This window comes from Schistocerca serialis, chromosome 10 (genome assembly GCF_023864345.2).
Source record: "Schistocerca serialis cubense isolate TAMUIC-IGC-003099 chromosome 10, iqSchSeri2.2, whole genome shotgun sequence".
Taxonomy (NCBI): domain Eukaryota; kingdom Metazoa; phylum Arthropoda; class Insecta; order Orthoptera; family Acrididae; genus Schistocerca; species Schistocerca serialis.
In genome coordinates, this window is record NC_064647.1 from 97323934 (window position 1) to 97343847 (window position 19914).

Consider the following 19914-nt stretch of genomic DNA (forward strand, 5'->3'; position numbering starts at 1 on the left):
ATGCTATGCCAGCCACCACCACAGCTTACGTGACAACCAGCTATCACAACAAGATCCTGGATCCTGTCCTGTCCTGTCTCTAGTGTCACATATCTGACTCCACTGTCTTAGTTAAAATTCAATAGTACATATTAAAGTGACTGAAGGACTTTTATTGATCATGTAGTATGTCATGTTGAAACAGTTGACTTCCTAGTCAGTAAAATCTCTGAAAATTTACTATAAAGCATTCTCAGAAAGTAAACTCAATCATCCATGCTACATACACATCAACTAAAGGGAATTATCTTTCCTCTTGCAATGAAATAATGAACCTGCAAATACAGACAAACTGCATTTTTACTTCTTCAATCACAAAATTACTGCACCTCAAAGTTAGGAAGAAGTTATTGTTCTGAGCACAATCATAACGCAAAAATCAAATCTTCAGAAATCTAGTCATCGGGTTGCAGATGGCATATTAAAACAACTGATGTTACAATTGTGCTTTCTGCTGGATTCTTATTACCACACTGAATCAGTGAATATTGTTATATGTATCATATATCTGGAGAGTGGCATACTGGAGATAAAAAAGATCTTATAAACATTGGTTGAAATCTTTATTTGTAACACAAAGGCTAACACTTCTGATCATCATTAATACTAATTGACAAGTTTTAATTATAATTATTTTAAAAGCAGTTTCCAATATCTCTAACTATATGAGGAAATGAAATAATGAAAGCTCTGAATTTAACAAATATGAAATCTAACAAGCTTTTCAATAACTGTAACATGTATTATTTTACAGTGACATTTGTGTCCCGACAAAAATAAATGCAACTTGATGCATCACCAATTACACGGAACCATGCACAACATTTAAAGAAAAATATTTCTCTCAAATGACAAATATAAGCTACAGAAATTGAAAGCCAATACATTAGTAATGAATTCTACATAAGCACAAACACAAGTGCCCGTTCATTACAGGTAACACACAGACATCTCTCAAAATAGGGAATACTTTCTGGTACCACTAACTAACTCTCACAGAGATGTTGATAAATGCACTGTAAACAGTGAACATAACAAATTTTCTACTACAGAAAACTGTTGCAAAATAAACTGAGAAAACATCACAGTGCGTACAAACATGAAAGTATGATCAGCTTTCTTCAATACTGTTATTTTTAATAAACAGACTTTGCACAACATATGCTACAAAAGTCCAAAATACGATTCAATTCAACTGGCATTATAATAATTAAAGTTCACAACATTTATAACAAAAGCAATTTTCCATCTATCTGATGAAATATGCTGACTTACGTGAGTCCACAAACAACTTCATAAAAAAAATCAGACTAATAAAATCTGTTTCAAGACTTACTGTATATACACACATACATAAAAAAATGATGGAACCCGGAAAGAAAGCTGTCTATACACTTTACTTAAATCCCTTATGATCATCATATATTGTAGCATAAAAGATACACCACTTAAAAAGAAAACTTTTAAATGCATTTATATCAATATGTTTCTTTGGTACTCATTATTTTCAAATAGAATGTGCAACAAGCTACTTGCAGCCAGTAAGCAATAACATTTTTGTACTTCTGTTAACACATCAATTAAAATTAAAGTCATCTCTTAGAATGTAAAACTGTATGTTTACACTAACAAAAACAGTATATATTTAACAGCAGCATATGCACATTTTTCCTTCAGTAAAAAATTCAGAGTATCAAAGAAACAAACACATTTAAATCAGCATACTTTGAGAAAAAAAAGCTTTCTTTCAAGTCCTTCCATTTCTGCTTATGGTACAGACCAAGTGTGCCTTGTATTATGTAACTGTCCCACATATGAAACATTTGCCAGAAGGGCAGATGTATGAAATTAAAATATGATTTCCTTTTTAAGGCAACTGGCATGTGCCTCCAGTAAGCAACCAAAAATCAGTTGCAGCCTGTTCTAAATGAGTGATTTAAAAAAGGCCAAAAAAACATGGCAAACCTTCAAACCAGCAGCTGTGAAATAGTCTCGTAAATGTCTTTTTGGGGTTTGAAAAGCACAGTTAACTGACATTAACATCAAGTCTCCAACATGATTACAACCAGCTGGTTTGAGGGTCATTATAATGAAAACATTACAACATTCCACAGCAAACAGAAAAGAAATATATTAATGAACTCCAGGAATATAATGAAAAACTGAAAAGACAGTTAATGAACTGAAATACTGAGAAATAAATAAATAAATAATGTACCAGCCATTTACAGAATAAGTAGAGATTTGAATTTAAAGGTTTTTTTTACATAATTCAATATACATGCAGTTTCTCCAGCACTTTGGCAGCAAACAACTTTGGGCAAAAGAATTCACTTTACAGTTGTCATTCGAGGCTAATCTGTTCCACAGCAAAAGTAAGTAATAAGTAGGAACGGCATGCATCACATGAGAGATGTAATGACTGAAGATGTGATGTATATTCCTGGGATGAAGAATACTTTATAACTTATCTCTACAAACAGTGACAGTATCTTGAATTTGTATAGCAAAATATCATCACAGATTGTAGGGCTGTAGCCAGAAAATAGAAGAAACACACAAGTTCTCTCCACTCTCACACACACAGGATTTTTCAGCACCTGTAAAACACAATTAAGGAGGTGCATTACATCTGTAAAAAAGAGCATAAAATATTAAAAACACACACAAATATTCATCAATTACAGAATAGTGTTGTTAATATATAAATTTTATGCAGGCGGTATCCCACAGCTTGTCAGTATTTTAAAAGTACCTAGAGCAGCTGTTAACTTAATTCAAACTTCCCATCAACCTCCGGTATCATAAAATTATTTACAACATCCCATTCAGTGGCAGTTTACTCTACATCAAATAAAATGAATCCATCATGCATCACAGCAACTTGCACCATGATTCGAAGTACATGTTAAACTGTAGGTCCATCTGTAACCAGGAGCGTAAGTCAGTTCAAAGGCTGGAGGAAGGCAATGTCATATTACCTGTAATAGAACTGCATCTGGTGAAGCACTGCAGAGTTAAAATCAATCTTGTGTTTCAAGACAGGTTTACTTTCACTTTTGTGGCTGAGAAGGGATTGAGAGTTGTATAGCCTACCCCTCATTTTATTCAATTTGAACATTGAGGAAGAAGTAAATGAAACCATGGAGAGATGTGGAAGAGACTTAAAGATCAGGAAGGAAAACAATCAACTTCTTGATTTGCTGATGACATTGTAATTCTGTCAAAGATAGCAAAGTACTTGGAAGAGCAGATGAACATACTAGACTGTATTTTAAAAACAAGTTGTCAGAACAAGGGTAATGGAATGTAGTTGAGTTAAATCAGATGAGGGTGTTGAAATTAAATTATGATATGAGTCACTAAAAGTAGTCTATGACTTCTTATTTGGGTAGCGAAATAACTGTGGATGGCCAAAAAGGAGAGGATCTAAAATGCAGACTAGCTACATGAAGTAACACCAAATACAGATTGAAGTATGAGGAATTCTTTTCTGAAGCGATTTGTGTGGAGTGTAGCCTCGTACAGAACAGAAATGACATCTGGATGATAAACAGTTCAGATTTAAAAGAATAGAAACTTATAAAATGCATTACAGAAGAAAGTTGAAAATTAAATGGGTAGGTCAAATAACTAAAGAGGATGTACAGAAAAAAATTGGGGGACGGAGGGAGGGGAGAGAAATTTGTGACAAACTTGACTAAAAAAGGGGCACATTGATAGGACACATCCTGATGCATCAAGGAATCATCAATTTGGTAACTGAGGGAAGCCTGGGAGTTAACACTGACATGGAGACCATCAGACCTGTTAATCACTGATTCTGATGAGTCTCCAGTGTGTTCTACAGAGACCTGTCCTGAGTACACAGCTAGTGGCTCTTCATGCAGCGGCCCCTAGTTTCTGTGAAAACTAATGTTGAAGTTTTATAGATACATCCTATCCCCACAATGTCAGTCATGTTTAGACAAAACAAGCATAGCGCAATGGCTAAGGTTCATGGCATCCTTCGGATCAACCGATCGAATGATGTTTGCTTTTACAGACATGTAAAAATTTTCCAAATAAATAAATAAAATAATTCAAAATGCTCCCAAATTGTGAAGACAAATAGATAAATATCTTTGAGTGAACATTCCATAAAAATACATTCTTCAATTCTACATCAATTTAGTGACCTGCTTTCACAGGAATGGTCAAATGTGTGTGGTTCATATTGAAGTTTACTGAAGAAATAACAATAGTTCTGAATTGAAATGAACTGCATTTTCTGGTACCGACTCTGAAAAATTCATGTGCACGTTTCATGAAAGCTACAGTCTTGCAGGCACATGAATTTTTCAGAATCGGTACCAGAATCTGTGTTTCCGCTGCTTCTATAACAAATACTATCCATAATTCTGTTCTAACACAACAAGTGGTAGCAAGTAAGATGATTGTGTAATCTACTCCATAACAAACAGAACACGTATTATTCAACAAAGTTGGCTGTAATGGTTGATTTGTTAATGAAATTATTACTGTGAATATGACTACTTTTGAACAGTTTTGCGTGACATATACTATTTAATAATATTCTGTAAATTATGTAAAAACTGAAGAAAAAAAGTGTACATGCAAGGTTTGAACCCATACCACTGACATCATAGCTGTGAACCTTAACCACTGCACTACACTCACTTGGTCAAAACTTTCAGGTATTGGAGGTACAATTATTTCAAGATTTATTTTCTTAAAAATTAGAGGCTGTAACATGGAAAGCCACTAGACGTGTACTCATGACAGATCCCTCTACAACATACCTAAGACTCATTGAAACCAGTGATTAACAGGTCTGATGGCCCCCATGTCAATCCCAAAACCAAGCACAGCATGTGTGACAGGCATGCTGCAAGTGTCCCAAGCTCTAGCTCCACTCTTCTTCCTCCATTCACATGTTTTTCACTTCTTTTTGGGTCTGAAACTCTATGAAATGACCTCTGCATTGTGGCGCCATCATGTGGATGTTCCTCAAAAAATTTCGGTGTTCTCAAAGACAACCCTCACTTATCCAAATCCACTGCACTGACACGTGACATCTTGTTATGCTAGCAGTACATTTTCCAAAAATATGTTAGAGGTTTTGACCAATAGTGACCGAGAAGCTTTTGAATGAACCATCTGAAAATTCAGGTTCTGGAGGAGACATTTTTTAAAGCAAACAGTGATTTTGATTCTGATTTAGACTCTGGCACAAAAACAGCATTATTTCAACATTACCATTCCACTGTTCTACATTACTATGCTTGATATATCAGCTATGTAAGTTATATAGAAGATGTTTTACTGTTGAAAAATCTTCAGATGAGGAATTATTATGGACCACATCTGATGACAAACCATCATTACCTGAATTCGAAGAAGAAAGTGGATCTATGGCAGAAGTGGATGACAACAGCAGTCCTTTCAATATTTTTTCAACTTTTCTTACTGAAGCAACAATAAATCACATCAAGGCAGAAACTAACAAATATGCGAAATCCATTACAGAAAAATGAGAAGTTCAAAAAACATGAAACCCACAAGCATTTGGTGCACATTGTGGTATAAACTTCAAGAAATGTATTTTGCTCTTTGTTGTTCTAAGCCATGTGTGTCTCGTAATGAAAAACAAAATATGTTATTACTGGTCTACAAATAACTGTTTCCACACCTTTTGCAGATTCAGTTCTGGCTGGAAATAGATTCTTTGCTATTCTCTAGTGTCTGCATCTACAACTACATGTAAATGACATTGCATAAGATCAGACCTTTCCAGAATCATTTGCTTTCACAGTTTCCAGCAGTGCTTTCAACTGAGGAAGATCTTATCAATGATGAAGGTGTGTAAAGATTCAGAGGAAGTTATTTTCCATGTGTGTGGTGATTTAAAGACAAGATATGTTTTACACAATGAATTGTACATGGTTAAAGGCCAGTTAAACAGCTCACGTTCACTGCCCCGACTGGCTACCTCAACAAGGGACAGGGACAGATACTATGGTTCACCAGATACTACGGTTAACCAGATTTTTTAATTTTCTGTGGGAGAATAAATCCAAGGCTATGAGAATGTATGTGTCGAATCAGAATGGATTTCCTAAACAAGGCATAGCCAACAAAGATAGAGAAAGATGACTGTATATTAATGGGGGAGAAACATTTATTGTGCCTGAAGTGGAGGGACAATAGAGAGTATCTATGATTGTCAAGTCTTCACGAGATGACGCAAACAGAAGTGAACCCAAAAGACAAAGAACCTGACCTGATACCATTCAAGGCTACAATCTTGGCAAGACTGGTGTAAACAAGAATGGTCAACTCATTTCACTACCTTTTCAAGAAATGGCAAATGACATGGTGAAAAATTATTTTCCAACCTTCTTTATAATGGTGGAGTGAACACTCGTGTCATACTGAAAACCACAAAATAATCAGGACAAATTTTCTTCTGCAACTAAGTTTGCAGTTTGCAAAGAAATGAAGCATACATCAAAACACTGCTACTCCCCTAGATGTATGTAGCAACAGATTTCTAGAAAAGCATTTTGCTGATAGAATTCCTTCCATGGAAAAGAAGAAAGAGAATGCAAAGTTTGCACAGGAAAAGCATAACTGTTCACAGGAAAGTAAAGAAACAGCATTATGCTGCCCTGACTAAAGTTACACCATACATACCAGAGTATTTAAAACTGTACCAAACAATGACAAATTCTTATTAATTGCAGTAATAAGAATCCCCACAGATTTTTTCATAAACATGTACTGAAATTTAAATAAAATTTGTGTGCTATATTTGTAGTAAATTATTTTGTAATTATAATATAAAAGAAGCTTTCTAAATTTAAAAAAATAATCCAAATTTGTACTTAACATTATGAGAATGAATTGTTAAGCACTTTTAAGATATGCAAAAAGGCTTGGGATTCTGTGACATGCATGCTGAAAAGAACCAGGACTCAAAATGCCTACTGCACCAATGCCAATTAAAAGTTAGTTCACATTTAACCCTGGCCAATGCAAAATTCCACAGCACCAACCTCTGTTGAACAAGGCAGTTAGTTAATCACAGTTAAAGTTGATGGAGGTTGGAGGCTAGTTTAGGTTATAATGGATAGAATGAAGTAAAAGCGTACCATAATAAGGTGGTGGTGCATTTTGATGTTTTAGATGGCACAGAAGACGATGAAATATTATATCTTGACCATGTAAATTACCACTCCCTGGTGTACTTGTGGAAATGGGAAATACTTTTGTAGATTACAGGGACAGGAAATTTGAAGAAACATTTTGTCTTTCAAAGGAAACAGTATGGTGATTATTATGTCAAATCAACGAGAGGTTGCCAATGAACAGACTTCTAAAGACATTGAGTGCACAAGCATCTTGTGCATTTAATATAGCTATTGGTGGTAGTGCTAACGTACATAGTACAATGTACAGAATTATCAGTGATGTATTGGGGATCATAGCAGCAAAGTCTCCACAATACATAAAGTTTTGTCCTCCAGCAGAATTTACACTTCGAGATGGATGGTTTCAGAGTACTTGATGGATTTCCTGGAGTCATTGGTACTGTAGACTGTACTCACAGAAGGATTCAGTATATTATGGGGTATAATGTGGAACTTTTCCTACAGTAAGAGAACTTATTTGTCATTTAACTGCCAAACTGTCAACGACCACAATTTAATAATATGGAACACTGTTGTTTTGTGGCCTGTTGTTAGACTGTGTTACTGTATTTGACCACACCTCAAGTTTCTCCCTAACACTACACTCATCCATTTTTTTCCATTCTAAATTATTTACATTACAGCTGTCAGCTCTAAAAGGACATCGGTTTCAAATTTTGAGAAATTCAGCATCTGTTAGTTGCGCTTCATAGTGCAGTAACAATACCCAAGTTATGATAAACTGAAAAGTGTGACCAAGTACCAAGGAGGTTTTATAGGTAATTACCACAGACTACAACTATTATTATCTGAGCATGTACAGTGGGCACATTCCTTTTTCTAACCTGCGTTAGTGCAGTGCTGAGAAAACTTAATCTCAATTAAGATTTAAATGTGATGACATAACTGTAGGACATCTTGCTTTTTAATTGACATTGGTGCAGTTAGCCCAAAGTGTTAAAACTTCCTGGGAGAGAAGAGGGGGGGCTAAGGTTCTAATACAGAAAGCAGACAAATGGATGTAGGTTGCTGTAGTTATATAGAGATGAAGAGGTTGGCACAGGACAGACTACAGTGGAGAGCTGCATCAACATCAGTTGGACTTATGACCAAAACATAATCAGGATGTTTTACTATTTACAGTGACTACCCAAATAGGTAGCATCACTGTTTTTGGTATTTGATTCCCAGTACCACCTCCAAATTTTTTCTGAGCTAGGGAGGTCTAATGGGGGTCCACTCAGACTCATGAGGCCAAATGAAGAGCTGCTTCAATAAAAAAAAGGGGGGGGGGGTCCTCCATCAGAATTCATCTACTGGCAATATTAGCTGAAGGGATCGATGACATGCTAATCGTGTGTCCCACGGTCATTAGGTAGATCCTCATACTGCCTCGCAGGCAACTATGAGCCAGTTTTTAGGCCTAAGATCTCATCTGTGAATGGTGTCTGTGTGTCTTATCGATAGTATAATGGATTTTACTACTGACAGCAACAATGCACGATTGTTTTTATTTATTTTTTATGGCACAGTTGAAACACTGTCATGCAAGCAATGTCAATTTTCAAAATTTTATGATATCTGAAGATGATCAGAGGATCAAAACTGGTAGTAAATAAAGAATTATTGCAACAGCAGCTCTTTGCAGTTTTAAAAATAAGGCATTTGCAAACAAATTATTAAAAATTACACCAGGGGACTGCAGAGGGCAGACAGCAGAGGATGGTAGTCAGGCAGAGTGTGTAAAGAGAAGGAAGATTAGCGTACGGAGTACAAGCTCAGGTGAGGAAAGGACGGAGAAGGAAATCGACCATGCCCTTTTCAAAGTAACTGTCCTGGAATTTGCTTTAAGTGATTTACGGACATCACTCAAAACCTAAAGATGGCTGGCCAGAACTGAGCTGTCCACTGTGCCACCTCACTTGGTGTGTGTGTGTGTGTGTGTGTGTGTGTGTGTGTGTGTGCGTGTAGCAGGGACAAGATGGGGCAGGGGAGGGAGGGGGGTGGGGTGCAGAGGGGAAGGTAGAACACGCCCGAGTAGGATAGGCAGCAAGCAGAGAATGCTATAGCAATGTGTCACTGGCAGAGCCTGAGGAAGTCTAATGTAGCACGTCAAGTGGAAGAGTGGATTTCGAGGAGCACGAATACAGAATGGAACAGAATAAGAGGAAGAATCTAGAGATAAAACTGTGGGCATAGATTAATGGAGTGAAGTGAGAGACCTAGGGACAGATGTGGAGGTGGGTATGGGATAAGTGCTAGCAAGTGAGAGCACAAAGGGACTGCAGTGTCAAAGAATTGTAATGATTCCCGTCGATGCAGCTCAAAGAAGCTCATTTGGGGAAGGATCTATGTGGCATGGGTTGTGAAGCAGCCATCTAATGCTAGCAGCATGTACAAAACATTCGCAATTTAATTTCTGCATCAAATCTTTAGCTTTCTACATAATCCTCTGTCTTTATCAGGGATGACTGACTGTCGATGAAATTAACACAGACAAAAAGGGACAAAATTTCATGCATGCTCCTCAAAACACTCGGCAAGAAGCTGGCCACTATTGGAGACAATGGAAAACCTTTGGCCACTCTGTCAGTCATTTCATAAAAATTACCGTCAGAAGAAATAAGTGGTGGTTAAAGCACAACAGAACAACTTCATATTTTCAGGAGGAGAGTTGTCTGTCAATAGGTTCAATGTGTCCTCCATGGAAGTTTTGTAAACAGACAACATCCAGGCTGACAAAAATATTGTTAGGGCAAACTGATTTTCCCAATTTTTTCAATGAACATTCAAGACATTTTAATACAATTTTTGCAATGGCCATCTGTGGGAGTTATAAGCCTGGTTAGAAATTTGACTAACCTTTAGCTGGGAGAAACCAATAGCACTAAGAATAGGTTGCAACCTACGACCACCTCCATCGATTTTTGCTGGACTGTAAAGCTGGAGAGATCTAGCAGCTTCATTTCAAGAGTTCTTCAAGACATCGTTAAGTAAACCAGAATTCTTCAGCATCTTTGTAGTGATGGTAAGATGTTCCTGACAAAGACAAAGCCGAATTTTGTCTGAAGCTCCATATTTCATCCAGATTTAGACACACATTGTCATCGCAAAAAATTTCGAGCTCTTATCATTGGTGTACTGTGCTTAACAGTACTTTATGCCATTAGATTGTTAACATCGCTTTTTACTACAGTCTGTCAATGGCCATTTGTTCAAGAGGACAGTCTGCTGGTGACTGTTGCCACACAAGGCTGTGCAGAAGTTACAGCAGATCTGATATATGACACAACTTGTTTCACAGATCTCTGGCAGGGTAGGATACATCTATGATTAGAATGTAAGAGACTTAATAATTATTTCGGTCTCTTATCGGCTGTCGACCACTCAGCACCTCACTACACTGCGACCATTTATCTTTACTCATTCCATAATTAAAATTGAATTACTACAATATAGAGTACCAGTATGTCAAAAATAATAAATTCGAAACAGACAGATTTTTGTAACTGCAAAATCCAGCCATAATGAAGTCAAGGGAATGTAACTATTTTAACGCAGATTACACACAACACACATAATCTGAGAAAATTAGAAGCAAGAAATGCCATTTATATCATTGGAGTGAATTTGGCAGGATCTATATTCACATTCTGGAGGCCACTGTGGACTGCGTACTGGAGGTTCTTAGTACCATTGTCAACTACTTCATGTCCTACTCTATTTGAGTATGAATCAAACAATGAAAAATCCAGGATGGAATGTAACAATATGAGAGAAGGAAAGTTGCTACTCACCATAGAGTGGAGATGCTAAGTCACAATAAGCACAGTAAAAATATTCACACAATCATAGCTTTCGGCCATTAAGGCCTTTGCCAGCAACACACACACACACACACACACACACACACACACACACACACACACACACGTCTGCAGTCTCAGAGAGCTGAAATTACACTGCGAGCAGCAGCACCAGTGCATGATGGGAATGGCGACTGGGTGGGGGTAAGGAGGAGGCTGGGGTGGGGAGGGGGAGGGATGGTATGGTGGGAGTGGCGGACAGTGAAGTGTTGCAGCTTAGATGGAGGGTAGGAGAGAAGGTGCGGAGGGGGAGGGGGTAAGTAACGGAAAGGAGAGAAATAAAAATAAATTAAAAGACTGGGTGTGGCAGTGAAATGACGGCTGTGTAGTTCTGGAATGGGAACAGGGTGGGGGCTGGATGGGTGAGGACAGTGACTAACGAACGTTGAGGCCAGGAGGGTTACGTGAACGTAGGATTTATTGCAGGGTAAGTTCCCACCTGCACAATTCAGAAAAGCTGGTGTTGGTGGGAAGGATCCATATGGCACAGGCTGTGAAGCGGTCATTGAGATGAGGAGTATCATGTTTGGCAGCGTGCTCAGCTACAGGGTGGTCCACTTGTTTTTTGGCCACAGTTTGTTGGCGGCCATTTGTGTGAACAGACAGCTTGTTGGTTGTCATGCCCACGTAGAATGCAGCACAGTGGTTGCAGCTTAGCTTGTAAATCACATGACTAGTTTCACAGGTAGCCCTGCCTCTGATGGGATAGGTGATGTAAGTGACAACTGGAGTAGATGGTGGAAGGAGGATGTATGGGACAGGTCTTGAATCTAGGTCTATTACAGGGGTATGAGCCATGAGGTAAGGGATTGGGAGCAGGGGTTGTGTAAGGATGGACGAGTATATTGTGTAGGTTCGATGGACGGCAGAATACCATGGTAGGAGGGGTGGGAAGGATAAGGGGAGGCTATTTCTCATTTCAGGGCATGACAAGAGATAATTGAAACCCTGGCGGAGAATGTAATTCAGTTGCTCCAGTCCCGGATGGTACCGAGTTACAAGGGGAATGCTCCTCTGTGGCCGGACTGTGGGACTTTGGTACGTGGTGGGAGACTGGAAAGATAAGGCATGGGAGATTTGTTTTTGTACAAGGCTGGGAGGATAATAACAGTCAGTGAAGGCTTCAGTGAGACCCTCGGTATATTTAGAGAGGGACTGCTCCTCACTGCAGATGCGACGACCACAGGTGGTTAGGCTGTACGGAAGGGACTTCTTAGTATGAAACGGGTCGCAGCTGTCGAAGTGGAGGTATTGCTGGTGGTTCGTAGGTTTGATATGGTCGGAGGTACTGATGTAGCCATCTCTGAGGTGGAGGTCAACATCTAGGAAGGTGGATTGTAGGGTTGAGTAGGGCCAGGTGAAGCAAATGGGAGAGAAGTTGTTGAGGTTCTGGAGGAATGTGAATAAGGTATCCTCACCTTCAGTCCAGATGGCAAAGATGTCATCAGTGAATCTGAACAAGGTGAGGGGTTTAGGATTCTGGGTTTTTAAGAAGGATTCCTCGAGATGGCCCATGAATAGGTTAGCATAGGATGGTATCATGCGGGATTTGTTTGTGGGTAATGCCTTCAAAGGAGAAGTAATTGTGGGTGAGGATATAGTTGGTCATGGAGACTGGGAAGGAGGTAGTTGGTTTGGAACCCATAGGGATTCTGGAAAGGTAGTGTTCGTTAGCAGTAAGGCCATGGGCATTAGGAATGTTAGTGTACAGGGAGGTGGCATCAATAGTGACAAGCAGGGCACTGTGTGGTAAAGGGAAAGGAACTGTGGGGAGTCAGTCGAGGAAATGGTTTGTATCTTTTATATAAGATGTTAGGTTCCAGGTAATAGGTTGAAGGTGTTGGTCTACGAGAGCAGAGATTCTCTCAGTGGGGGCACAGTAACCGGCCACAATGGGGCGTCCTGGGTGGTTGGGATTATGGACTTAGGAAGCATATAGAAGGTGGGAGTGCGGGAGTGGTAGGGATAAGTAGAGAGATGGACTCTGGGGAGAGGTTCTGGGATGGGCCTAAGGATTTGAGTCGTGACTGGAGATCCTGCTGGATTGCTGGAATGGGATCACTGTGGCATGGTTTGTAGGTGGAAGTATCTGACAGCTGACAGAGTCCTTCTGCCATGTATTCCTTGCAGTTCAAGACTACGGTTATGGAGCATTTGTCTGCAGGTAAGATTATAAGATCGGGATCAGTTTTTAGATGGTGGACTGTGGTTCTTTCTGTGGATGTAAGGTTAGTATGCATGTTAAGGGATTTGGGGAATGATGGTGAGGCAAGGTTCAAGGATAAGAAATTCTGGAAAGTTAACAGGGGGTGGGTATGGAGGAGTGAACCGAGTTAGGCAAGGTTCAATATTGGTCTTTGATTGAGTCTGATTGGTTGGGTTGGCGGCAAAAGAGTGTTTCCATTGTAGGGACCGGGAGAAGGAGAGAAGGTCTTTAACTAGTCCTGCATGGTCGAATTTGGGAGTGGGGAAAAGGTGAGGCCTTTGGAAAGGACTGATATTTCTGTGGCCAGTTACTGTGCCCCCACTGAGAGAATCTCTGCTCTCGTAGACCAACACCTTCAACCTATTACCTGGAACCTATGCTCCTATATAAAAGATACAAACCATTTCCTCGACCGAGTCTCCACAGTTTCTTTCCCTTTCCCTTTACCACACTGTGCCCTGCTTGCCAGTATTGGCGCCACCTCCCTGTACACTAACATTCCTAATGCCCATGGCCTTACTGCTAACGAACACTACCTTTCCAGACGCCCTATGGATTCCAAACCAACTAACTCCTTCCCAGTCTCCATGATCAACTATATCCTCACCCACAATTACTTCTCCTTTGAAGGCATTACCCACAAACAAATCCCGCATGATACCATCCTATGCTAACCTATTCATGGGCCATCTCGAGGAATCCTTCCTAAAAACCCAGAATCCTAAACCCCTCACCTTGTTCAGATTCACTGATGACATCTTTGCCATCTGGACTGAAGGTGAGGATACCTTATTCACATTCCTCCAGAACCTCAACAACTTCTCTCCCATTTGCTTCACCTGGCCCTACTCAACCCTACAATCCACCTTCCTAGATGTTGACCTCCACCTCAGAGATGGCTACATCAGTACCTCCGACCATATCAAACCTACTAACCACCAGCAATACCTCCACTTCGACAGCTGCCACCCGTTTCATACTAAGAAGTCCCTTCCGTACAGCCTAACCACCTGTGGTCGTCGCATCTGCAGTGAGGAGCAGTCCCTCTCTAAATATACCGAGGGTCTCACTGAAGCCTTCACTGACTGTTATTATCCTCCCAGCCTTGTACAAAAACAAATCTCCCATGCCTTATCTTTCCAGTCTCCCACCACGTACCAAAGTCCCACAGTCCGGCTACAGAGGAGCATTCCCCTTGTAACTCGGAACCATCCGGGACTGGAGCAACTGAATTACATTCTCCGCCAGGGTTTCGATTACCTCTTGTCATGCCCTGAAATGAGAAATAGCCTACCCTCTATCCTTCCCACCCCTCCTACCATGGTATTCTGCCGTCCATCGAACCTACACAATATACTCGTCCATCCTTACACAACCCCTGCTCCCAATCCCTTACCTCATGGCTCATACCCCTGTAATAGACCTAGATTCAAGACCTGTCCCATACATCCTCCTTCCACCATCTACTCCAGTTCAGTCACTTACATCACCTACATCAGAGGCAGGGCTACCTGTGAAACCAGTCATGTGATTTACAAGCTAAGCTGCAACCACTGTGCTGCATTCTACGTGGGCACGACAACCAACAAGCTGTCTGTCCACACGAATGGCCACCGACAAACTGTGGCCAAAAAACAAGTGGACCACCCTGTAGCTGAGCACGCTGCCAAACATGATACTCCTCATCTCAATGACTGCTTCACAGCCTGTGCCATATGGATCCTTCCCACCAACACCAGCTTTTCTGAATTGTACAGGTGGGAACTTACCCTACAATAAATCCTACGTTCACGTAACCCTCCTGGCCTCAACGTTCGTTAGTCACTGTTCTCACCCATCCAGCCACCACCCTGTTCCCATTCCAGCACTACACAGCCATCATTTCACTGCCACACCCAGTCTTTTAATTTATTTTTATTTCTCTCCTTTCCGTTACTTACCCCCTCCCCCTCCGCACCTTCTCTCCTACCCTCCATCTAAGCTGCAACACTTCACTGTCCACCACTCCCACCATACCATCCCTACCCCTCCCCACCCCAGCCTCCTCCTTACCCCCACCCAGTCGCCACTCCCATCATGCACTGGAGCTGCTGGTCGCAGTGTAGTTTCAGCTGTCAGAGACTGCAGACGTGTGTGCAAGTTGCCCTCGTGCGCGCGCGTTTGTGTGTGTGTGTGTGTGTGTGTGTGTGTGTGTGTGTGTGTGTGTGTGTGTGCCTGAATGGCCGAAAGCTATGATTGTGTGAATCTTTTTATTGTGCCTATCGCAACTCAGCATCTCTGCTATATGTTGAATAGCAACTTTCCTTCTCTTGTACTGTTCTATTTGAGTATGAAAGGAGGAGCAAAATCACCGCCTCTTGATCTGCCCTAATCTCAATTTCATTACTCTTATGAGAGACATACAATGGAGGCAGTAAAATTGTGGACCGACATTTGGATTGGTAACAACAAAAAAACTTCACCAAGTGGCAATGGTATCTTCTAAGACAACAGTGCAAACGTTGGAAAAGTGTATTCAGTGTGGTTCTACATACCGCAACATAGAATACTGCCACATTACCAGAATGAATTTTCACTCAGCAGTGGAGTGTGCACTGATTTGAAACATTCCAACAGATTAAATCTGCATGCTGGACCAAGATTTAAACCTGGGACATATGACTTTTACGAACAAGCACTCTAACGACTGAACCACCCACTTCCTCTTCTGACACATCTGGTAGGTAGGAGAAGAGGTACCGATGGAAGTGAGGCTGTGAGAGCAAATCGTGAATCATGCTCGAATAGCTCAGTCAGCAGTATACTTGCCTGTTTAAGGTAAACGTCACACGTTTGAGTCTTGTCCAGCACACAGTTCTTAATCTATCAAGAAGTTACATTGCCACATTAGATCACCACTCTGCAAAGGGAAAACGGAGAAACTACACAATAGGCACACCCACATCAACAAACCCACACCCAACCCCACCCACACAAATACACAATTCAACAGTTTGTTCCCAATAAAAAAGGAGAGCCTTTACATAAATATTTTCACCACTGACTCAGCTAATTGCTGCAATTTCTCTGTTGTTGACCTTCACTTCTCAGCATTGTTTGTATTTATGCAACAAAAATTTTAGAAATTCACTCAATATTGTCATTGTTTTGAACAAATATGTGAGATTCTGATAAGCATAATTGATTCACGCCAGCAATGATTTTACTAATCCAAGACAGATTGGGGCAACAGCCACTCGGGAAAAAAAAAAAAAAAAAAAAGAGCACTTCATTTGACCAGTTCAGAAGTTGCTACAGGACATAATTCTCAAGATCAGCTTTTTACAATTAATTATTATACCAAAGACATATTGCCTCACCGTACCCGCCGAATCTGAACTTTCAGTTTCTTTCTAGCTGGTTAGTACTTATTAACTCTGATTTCTGCTTGTACCCATTCTTTTACATAAGAATTTATTCCATCTTGAGGTCAATGCCTGTGATAAATTCACCCAACTGGCCCTTGCCATCAAACACACAATCACCATTACCATTATATTATATTTGAATAACATGCCCTATGCCAAGAAGTGCTCCACCAACGCATTCTACAACCAGTTTCCCCACAATGGCAGCGATATTCTTAAAAAAAACATTACAGATCTCATCTGGACCAATGACAAATTACACTGAAACCTTTAATTTAACTAAATTAGTGTCTAAAATGAGAGGGAGTGGTGAATTTAATAACTGTATGCTGGGTATAGTAATAAAGAAATAATTTGTACTAATTCACTACTAACCTGTCACACTTTATTTCTTCTTTGCTGGGTTCCTATGGGGTGTTGCTGGTCGCCCAGAATTCATTCCTGCGTACTGGTATTTTGCCTTCTTTTCTGATGGTTTTAAAATCTGGAACAGGAAAATAAGTTCAGCAAGTTAATTTAGTGAGCTATGAGGCACTTCTTTATATCAATATGAATAATTGTTTAGTTCCCACGGAACCACAAAATGGTTATTGCCATGCCTTCACATTACTAGTCTATGAAGTTTTTTGGTAAAGTGAATGTAAAAAATGTTGAAATCTGGGGCAAAAGCGTCTAACAGCTACTACAACAGGAATGACTCTAGAGAGTTGACAGGCTCAAAAAACACAATTTAATCTCTAGGGTCTAGAAATTTCAGGAAGTTTCTCCCTTAGGTGAAAGACAGGAAACAGGAAAAGAAGGGTAACATGTATATCAGCTGAAGGGCAGGAAATCCACTAGGTATAGGAAAAGATTCAGAAGTAAAAATAGACTGAGAACCAAGATCTATGTGCTATCAAAACTCAGGCAGAGCATAAAATTATTTGCCCTTCCACAAATCATAAGCACTTGAGAAGCACCGCTGTTATTTGTCTTCACTGTCAAATATGCACTGATCCATCTACATCCCGGATACTCGTGACCTTGAATAAGCATTATTTTAGTAAGTATTTTGGACCACCTATCTTGCGAGAAATTTCGTTTCTTTGTGCATGTCATGAGCGAAAAGGTGGACACAGCATATCACCAAGGCACCTAGATTTCCTACACATGGAGACATCTGCTCATCGGGAAAGTTATTCCCTGAGAACACTGCCCACCTCAGAGATTTGCTGCAGGTCACAGAATCTCGCCTTGCAAGACAATGGTCGTGATGACACTGGTCAATGGAGACACACAGAAGACATACAGAGCTAAATGAAGAAGGCATATACGTATTGTGAGCTATGTCAAGCCTTTGTTAAAGCCTTGCTACAGTAAAATCTAATACGGAATATAATAACTGGGATAAAATACATGTGCAATACAGAAGCAGTACAAGAATTTATTTTGTAGTAATGGGTGTTTGAGATTTCCACCTGGCATGGACTTGGCATCTTCAAGAACTGAGTGTGCTGCCTCAAGATAGAGCAACTCAGTCCAGTCAAATAGCTAACGGAGGTTAAGTAACAGTGACCACAAAAGCTTTTGGCCTAAATAGTCCACCTACATACAATTCCGGTATAATGGTAGGTGCATTACATTCCACACCTAATCATTTTGTACGCTTCTACAGTCACTCAACAATGACACTTTTCTGCACACTACAGTTTGTCAGCAAATAGTCACAGACTGCTGCTCACTGTCAGTCACATCATTAATTTATATAGATAATAAAAGTGGTCCTATCACTCCTCCCTGTGGCACTCCTGATGATACCGTCACCTCTGATATGTCACTTATGTCTTCGAGCACTCACCTACCTGGGAACCTATTCCACATGCTTGGCCTTTTGTTAACAGTATGAAGTATGGCACAGTGTCAAATGCTTTCTGGAAAGCTAGGAATAGAGAATCTGTCTGCCACCATTCATCCACAATTCACAGGATATTGGCGAGGAAAGTGCAATATGAGTTTTGCTCGAGAAAATCTTTTTAATTCTGTGATGAGGCATATACATAAATAACCTTGTGGATGACATCGGGAGTTCACTGAGGCTTTTTTCAGATGATGCTGTGGTATATTGAGAGGTTGTAACAATGGAAAATTTTACTGAAATGCAGGAGGATCTGCAACGAATTGACGCATGGTGCAGGAAATGGCAATTGAATCTCAATGTAGACAACTGTAATGTGCTGCAAATACATAGAAAGAAAGATCCCTTATTTAGCTACAATATAGCAAGTCATCAACTGGAAGTAGTTAATTCCATGAATTATCTGGGAGTAGGCATTAGGAGTAATTTAAAATGGAATGATCATATAAAGTTGATCGTCAGTAAAGCAGATGCCAGACAGAGATTCATTACAAGAACACTAAGGAAATGCAATCCGAAAACAAAGGAAGTAGGTTACAGTACACTTGTTCACCCAATGCTTGAATACTGCTCAGCAGTGCGGGATCCGTACCAGATAGGGTTGATAGAAGAGAGAGAGAGAGAGAGAGAGAGAGAGAGAGAGAGAGAGAGAGAGAGACAAGATCCAACAGAGAGCAGCGCGCTTCGTTACAGGGAGAGAGAAAGAGAGAGAGAGAGAGAGAGAGAGAGAGAGAGAGAGAGAGAGAGAGAGCAGCGCGCTTCGTTACAGGATAATTTAGTAATCGCGAAAGCGTTACGGAGATGATAGATAAACTCCGGTGGAAGACTCTGCAGGAGAGACACTTAGTAGCTCGGTATGGGCTTTTGTTGAAATTTCGAGAACATAATTTCACCGAGGAGTCAGGCAGTATATTGCTCCCTCCTACGTATATTCCGCGAAGAGACCATGAGCATAAAATCAGAGAGATTAGAGCCCACACAGAGGCATACCGACAATCCTCCTTTCCACGAACAATACGAGACTGGAATAGAAGGCAGAACCGATAGAAGCACTCAAGGTACCCTCTGCCACACACCGTCAGGTGGCTTGTGGAGTATGGATGTAGATGTAGGTTCATGGACAGGAGCTCTCATAGTTAGAATATGCAGCAAACTGACATTAAGGATATTAATCTGTAATTTTGTGGGCCCGTTCTTTTACAGAACTCCCCCCTGTATTTTTTCTGGAGTGACAAGATTTGAGATAAAGCCATTCAGAAAAATTTAAATGTAAAGCCTCTGAGAAGGCTATTCCAACTGACAGGTTAAA

At 40.2% G+C, this 19914-nt stretch overlaps 1 protein-coding gene across 1 annotated transcript in view; it reads right to left on the reverse strand.

Annotated features, from left to right (window-relative positions):
- Nucleotides 1–604: 604 nt before the first annotated feature.
- Nucleotides 605–19914, reverse strand: part of LOC126424817 (serine/threonine-protein phosphatase PP1-beta catalytic subunit) — an 81799-nt gene continuing 62489 nt past the window's right edge. The window contains exons 7-8 of the mRNA XM_050087611.1: nt 17087–17195; nt 605–2639 (exon numbers count right to left, since the gene is read on the reverse strand). Coding sequence (XP_049943568.1) covers nt 17097–17195 — 99 coding nt within the window. The 3' untranslated portion in view covers nt 605–2639; nt 17087–17096. The remainder of the gene's footprint in view (nt 2640–17086; nt 17196–19914) is intronic.